This window comes from Populus euphratica, unplaced genomic scaffold (assembly GCF_000495115.2).
Source record: "Populus euphratica unplaced genomic scaffold, PopEup_1.0 scaffold2.1, whole genome shotgun sequence".
Taxonomy (NCBI): domain Eukaryota; kingdom Viridiplantae; phylum Streptophyta; class Magnoliopsida; order Malpighiales; family Salicaceae; genus Populus; species Populus euphratica.
This window is the reverse complement of record NW_011499846.1, coordinates 1,425,460-1,432,582: the sequence shown is the minus strand read 5'-3', so window position 1 is coordinate 1,432,582 and position 7,123 is coordinate 1,425,460. Positions and strand designations below refer to the sequence as shown.

Sequence of the window (7,123 nt, the reverse complement as noted above, 5' to 3'; positions counted from 1 at the left end):
ACTCTAAACACACGACGTGTAGTGCCTCTTCAAAATTACATCAGACTTCGTGATCCACATTGGATTTTGAATATCTGACTCTCAGGATCGCACCTTTGCTTCACCCTGACCAGTGAGACACAGTGGCTTAACCAGAAGGTTGCAAGGTCTAGGTCTTCTTTCCTGAGAGCAAGGAGAAACATTAAAGAGCTCAATCAGCCCTAACAAAGAGGCCTTATCAAATCATTGAGCACCTCGTTTGAGTACACTTGCTATGATATTTGAAGGCGGCAAAAATTTGAGTACGGCAATGCTATCCAAGCATTGATGGCACAAAACGTCTAATTTCCATTATAAGCTAATACTACGCAACAGTGTTGTAAGATGATAAAAATAGGCAACATAACAGACTAACAGTACCCATAATATATGTTTCTGCTTGCAGTTCAGCTCATCTAGTGGCACATGGCACTTCAGTTTTGACAAATATACACTAACTGAATCTCAGAGGGAAAAATGCAAACACAAGTTGAGAGTTTTTCTGGCAATATCATCTCCATAGCTTTCTTCCCGGCCAGCAACCTGATCTGAATAGCCTGTTCACTAACCTCATAGGAGAGTTCCACCAACATTGTTGATCCCTCCGAATACTGTTACATTCAGGCTTCTCTTCTGCTGCTTGAAAAATTGCATCCTTGTCTTGCATCTTGCATCTTGCATCTTGCAGCCAGTTTTTGCATGCAGCCACTTTGGCAAGACTGCATCAATCTTGTCAGCCTGCCAAAGAATAATGGGAGCTGGAGAGGTGCATGTCAAAAAATACTTCAAAAGTATTTAAGACAATATCTTGAGGGTTCTATATTTATATTGTGGCTACCTGAAAAGAAAAAAGCGACTTCTAGGAATCGTTGTGTGCTCTTAAGGCCTCAAGGATGCTATCTACCCCCCTGCCATGAGAACTTTGTTAAAAATGAAGAGTAAAAGGGCCAACAAACAGGACAAATTGCTCTTTGAAATGTCATCCATCGATTTTAAAAAAATAAGAAAAGGTGAAAGGATAAAACCGAGGCAAGAAAGAATTTCAAATTAATTACTCTTGTGAAAATAAAAGTAAAAGCAATTGAAGACAATCAAAAATCAAGTAAAATGGTTTCCACATAGGTAATGTTTCGACCAGATCAATGACTGGATGAGAACAATAATTTCAAATATCTCCGATATATGAAAGACAGATTCCCAGTATAGAACAAGTCAGCACTTCACATGGTGTTTGGGACAGCGTTTCAACCGGAGTTTTTTAAGTATTTTTTTTTGCCTGAATTTTTTTTTTTTGTGTGTGTGTTTTTGTATCATTTTGATATGCTGATGTCAAAAATAAATTAAAAAAAATTATTTTAATGTATTTTTAAATGAAAAACACTTTGAAAAGCAACCGTTATCACTACTTCAAACACTCCTTTAGAGCTTTCTTACTTCTACACCTGACATAGGCATGTTTTTCTCATGGTGGAACTTCAATTCGCTTAAAGTCTATTTAAAGCGCTAAACAACAATGCTTCATAAAATCTTGATACAAGCCTGCATTAATGCTTTTCTCATGCAACAGAGAGTGATGATTAATCAAATACTGTAGAGAATGGATATTGGCACGAGGTAAAACAAACTCAGAAAAGGGGTCTAGAGCATGAGGGTTACCCTTCAAGACCAGGCTGTCTTGGAAAGTACACTTTTTTAAAACCTAATCTTTTCGCTGCTGATCCAGTTGTCTCCCCAATACAGGCCACTAAATTGTTCCATTCCTCTGATTCTGGAATAAGATTGGCCCAGGCTCTGTCAAAATGAAAGAACATGAATTAAGATCATAAAATAAACTAGGTCAAGAATAAGCTTTGGTTAATCTAGATAGATTAAAATGGAGAGGGGATACAAGGGGATCCCTGTGAATTTTCTTATGTTAAAAGGAACCAAGGAAGGATTGCTACTGTAGTGACCAACCATTTGGTAGCCTATATACGAAATTGATTGATATGATAGAAAGACAGCAAATTGATTTGAAAGAATGTCCTCATCAACAGATAGTTCTAGGTATCAGTTATATGAAAATTGTAACCAACTCCTTACCGAACTGAAGAAGGTGAAGCAACTGCAACAACAGGGGCTGAAATTGCCTGCTTCAGAACCATTTCATCAACATGACCAACAGGCACCTGGACAGATGAATACAGATGAAGATGACAACGTCAATTGTAACTAACTTTTTTATGACCAAAAATCCTATCCAGTTACTGCTCCTACAGACAACACTACTACAGAAACTATGGTATATAACTTATACCACAGAGCCGATCGCAGGATGAGCTACAGTCTGAGATAGAACATGAACAAGATGGAGATTGGGGATAGTGTTCAGAGACTGTTAAAATATTCTTCCTTTGTTGCAAAGATTGGATTACTTCAACATGCAAACTAGTAGAATCAAATTCCTGGGTTTGTACATCAGTTTAGTGGGTTTGTACATCAGTTTAGTACTCACTAACACTAGACTGTAGAAGGCAAGAAATGCCTGGAATCAAAGGAACACCTATAGCTGCTCTAGAAACCAACTAATTTTGCATAGTCAAAATTTTCCTTGGGCATAATTTTATCTACTTTGAAGGAATTTTGGGTAAAAAAAAATAATAATGGGTGGGTACATGGGTCCAAAATTCAGGTTACCTGAATTATCCGAAATATAATTTGGAAGATCAAAAAATTATTTCAGGTCAGGGAATATGAAAAAAAAAATTGAATAATTCAAAACATTCTCTAAAATAGCCATTTTTCACCAGAATGCAAACTCCTAATTCAGAGCTGACCAGCATCTTAGTCCAAGCCTTATAGTCAGGTATCTGAGAAGTATTTTCTTAATAAATGCAAGTAGTAATAATGAATATCATGGTTCAAGGAGCAAATACTTACAGTTGTGTATGTATTTAGTCTGACAACGTCAAATCCACGATTATACAGACCTTGTTCTGAAGTGTATGACAAAGAAATGCCAAAAATTATTCTTTTGCAGCTTTTCCAATATAGAGATCAGACTTCAAAAGTGATAACTGTTGAATTGTAATATATGCCATTGAGATAATACATTTTCGATCAAACTTCAAACATGATAACAGGTGAGACAATGTACTAAAACATTTTCTCGTTAGCATCAAAACTAGGCCATCTAAAAGTGTATCCTCTGCACAGTATAACCTGAAACAAAATCCAAAAAGTGCCAAGCAGCGGTATCTTTTACTACCACACATATTTTTCATTACTAAGTGGTAGCATTTGCAAGTCAGGATTATGTTCGTAAACTGCTCCATCTTAGCCTCCTATTGTGCACCTTAGTTCACTATACAAAAGTCAACGCAGCTACACATATCACACTATTCTTTATGTGAAACATGACAAAGTAACCTATATATTTAATCATATACCCACTTAACAATGAGATTATGTGTATAGTTCAGTGCACTAACCAAGTCAAGAAATAAAAAATTGATCAAAGGTGTCAAAACAGCACCGTATAAGTTATTGAGGGAACAAAATGGCCAAAAGAAAAGAATACAAACAGAGACACCATGCTTACCAATCTCATTGCTTGCTTTTGCAGAAGCTGGGTACAATACAGTGCATCTTTTGTTTCCATTCTTTGGAAGCTCTGATGCCAAAACCTTACCAGTTGCTGAAGAGTTAAAGGATGCATGAGAAAAGGCACAGGTGACAGTCCCAATAATCAAACAACAGCTAATGAAGCAGAAAATTTATGTGCAATGGCCCAAATATGGTCTAAATATTTGAACATGATCTCAATGTAAAATAATTTGCCTTTGGATCAGCACAACAAATCACAAAGATTCACAAACAGCTAACTAATGGTGAAATTTTTCATTGATCAAGCGACACAAAGGAAAAACACAATACAGGTGTAAAGGCCTGCCAATGTCAGTACATCCATGAGTACCTTTTGATGGTGTAAAGGCAACATCAAGTGATCTCTCTGATGATTGCACTACTTCCTCAAAAATGCTTGCTGTGCCAGCTCCTACAACCCCTACCTTAACTTTTGGCATTCCAGCTACCCTAAGGACCAACATTTAAGGGCAATGTTATTCATTCATTTTAATTCGTTCCTTATAAAAGAAGAAGAACGAAGAATAAAAAGAATAGTATTGTGCTTGATCAACTTAAATATCTTGTAATGATAGTGTATATCAAACAAAACCAAGTATGGTTCCCAGCAGGAAGGCAGCATAACATGCTGCATGTGCCACCGTGTTTTGTTTTTGGAGAAGACAAAAGGGAAGCAGGAGTAGAAGGGTGGAATTTGGCAGAAGAGGAATAGTGAGCACTTTGTAAGAGGAACCCAAAAGTAACTACAAGAGTATTTAGGATTTCCAAAAACACTACAAGAGAATATATACGTCCTCAAGTGAAAAGTGACTGATGCATAATAATCAAACAAGTTGTTCAAAAGCTAAAGAATAGCATATTTTAAGAAAAGGACAAGATTCAAGTTGCATTATGTATAAAAAAAATTAATACTAACTTCAATAAATCATCGAGGAAAATTCTATGTGCCAGTGAAAACATGCATAGAGTGCTGGCCAGAAACACCAAACACTTACTTCCATGCCTCCAGGAAGACAGAGCCTGCTTCAGGGGAAGTTATAATGATCCAGTCAAACGCACTATCTGCTGCCATTAATGCAACAAAATAAAAAGAAAGCATAAAGTAACCTGTACAGTTGTTGTTTGCATGGTTCATTGAGCATGAAAACTCAATTCAAAGAAACACTCTTACTTAAATATGGATGCCACGGAGAAATTCAAGGTGGAAAAATACTTACAAGCACGCACAAGAAACTTCCATTACTAAAAACACATGAAAGAAATTTTAGAGTGCAAAACTATCTCCTTTGTATAAGCAAATAGTGAGGAACACAGGACATAAAAGATACACACAAGCATAATCCTCTGACAGTAATTGAGTTTAAACACGCAGATAAAGCAATAAAGGTTAAGATAAATCAGGACTCTTCAGACCCCCTGGGAGTCAGAGAACAGCCCAGCCACAATATGGCTGCATTTTTCCTTCTAAAGACCAAATAGAAAAAGTTTGCCAAGCAAGAGCCTAGCATCTAACAGTAATAGCAGTTCCATAATACCATAAAGTGAACCACGACGTTTCGAGAAAGTACAAAGTACCGCATAACACAGAAGATAGTTTATCTGAATCAGGTCCCTGTGTATGCTGAATCAGTGGAAACTCCAAACAACTTATCCCATATTTCGCCTGCATTCAGAATGAAAAACAAATCTCACTTAGCCCTATATTCTATTAAGCTATATATACAAGAAGAAATCACTTGCATATTTTGGTGCATCATACAAAATTGAATGTTTCCACTAGGCAAATTCAAAAATTGCTCCCACATTGCCAAAGGCTAGAACATTAATCCCGTCCCCAATAAAGAAGACTGGACATGAAGCGAGGCCCCAGAATTTCATTTCAGCAAAACAACCCTAATACTCTATAAAAAAAAAATTATACATATTTGATTTAATCATTAAAAGCATAATAGCACATAGAAAGTTCCTCGTACAGAATTTTACATGTAGGTTCTTCGTTTCTAAAATGCTGTCAACAAACACAGCTACTGGCAACATTTTGTCCCTATGCACAAACAGCAAGAGAAACCATAACGGAATGCTTGCTGTCTTTGAACCCTCCGCAACATTATACAGTACAAAATGATTGGTAACAAACAAAATGTTTAAAAAAACAGCCTTCTTTTCTGCATTTAATTAAAAAAATTGATATCCACAGAAATGCACATAACAAAATCAGAATAATTTCACATTAGTTGCAAAACGCTAGAAGAAACCAGAGAAAATCGAAGTAGAGAGAGCACCAGAGCTTTAATGAGCTTGCCGTTTTTGCCTCGTTCTCTAGTGACTACGACTTTGGGCGCTGAATTCGAAGTAGAAGATGCAGAAGCTGAGGTTCTAAGAGACGGAGAGAAAAATCGTCGGTGAAGTTGCAGGCACGAAGAAGAAGAAGAAGAAAGTGAAGGAGCGAGAGAGAAGACTGGTGGTGCCATCGGCGACGTGTTGGATTGGGAAGCGAGGCCTCAATTGCCAGCTGTTACCAAATTAAGTTACCTGACTTTAATTGCTTTTATATATATATATATTTATTTATTAATAATATTATTTATTTATTATTGCCTCAGCCATGACATCTAACCCAAGAGCTAAAAGCATAAAACAAATCATAATTTAACGAGGCGCCGACCATAAACGTAAGAACGTAGAAATAATTTCTTACAGTTAGGTACACCTGTCGAAGCCATTAGAAGCCACGTGGATTTGTTTAGTTAGACGAAATTCAATGAGTGAATGACACCCTAGCATTTCCTGCTGGGCGATCATTGTTACCAATCACTCTTGGCACGTGCCTGCCCTTTTGGAGCAAAGATTAACTGTCCTCTCTAATCTCCATGGGAGAGAAAACTGTTTATTAAAATAGTTTTTGTTTTTTATATTTAACTTTTTAAATGATTATGTTTAAAATCTTGGTTTAAAAAAAGTTAAAATAATTTTTTATTTATTAAGATATAATTTTTTATTTATTTTATATATAAAATTTATCTCATAGCATTTTTAATTAGACATGTATTTTTTAAGTTTAAGATTTTAAAATCACAATTAAAAATATTTTTAAAACTTACTTTATCTGCACGATAAAAACACCATAGCACCATATACACGGTAAACATAAAAGGGATGTGTTTATGATGTTAAACTCTAAATTCATTAATTTGGTATTAATTTGATTGAATAAAAATTAATTTTATCAAACTCAATTGATAGTGGATTAGCTAGATCATAATTTAATTTAATTTTTTTAATTAAAATAATATGTTTTTAATTATTAAAAAAAATTAAAACAATATTTTTTTAATTCATCGAATTAGTTGATTTAACCTATAATTTAAACCTTACATGCATGAGTTTCTACGTAATTATATTTTCTACGATATTTTTATTAAATTATATGATATTTATAATATAAAAATATCATTAAATTATGAAATAAAAATCTTATCAT

General features: G+C 35.1%; 1 protein-coding gene across 3 annotated transcripts; it reads right to left on the bottom strand.

The window, feature by feature from the left end:
• Positions 1 to 276: 276 nt before the first annotated feature.
• HEMD (uroporphyrinogen-III synthase family protein) lies at positions 277 to 6,176 on the bottom strand. Of its 3 annotated transcripts, none has more exons than XM_011032200.1 (10): positions 5,925 to 6,176; positions 5,218 to 5,305; positions 4,638 to 4,707; positions 3,974 to 4,092; positions 3,599 to 3,694; positions 2,938 to 2,993; positions 2,101 to 2,186; positions 1,675 to 1,809; positions 857 to 926; positions 277 to 756 (listed from the first exon to the last, which is right to left on the bottom strand). In XM_011032200.1, the coding sequence occupies exons 1-9, from the start codon at positions 6,111 to 6,113 to the stop codon at positions 878 to 880; spliced, it is 888 nt and encodes a 295-aa protein (XP_011030502.1). In that variant the 5' UTR covers positions 6,114 to 6,176; the 3' UTR covers positions 277 to 756; positions 857 to 877. The 3 variants fall into 3 exon arrangements, with proteins under 3 accessions (XP_011030502.1, XP_011030494.1, XP_011030509.1); XM_011032192.1 differs by having other exon boundaries at positions 277 to 776; positions 5,925 to 6,175; XM_011032207.1 differs by having other exon boundaries at positions 277 to 776; positions 4,638 to 4,704; positions 5,925 to 6,175.
• Between the last annotated feature and the right edge of the window lie 947 nt (positions 6,177 to 7,123).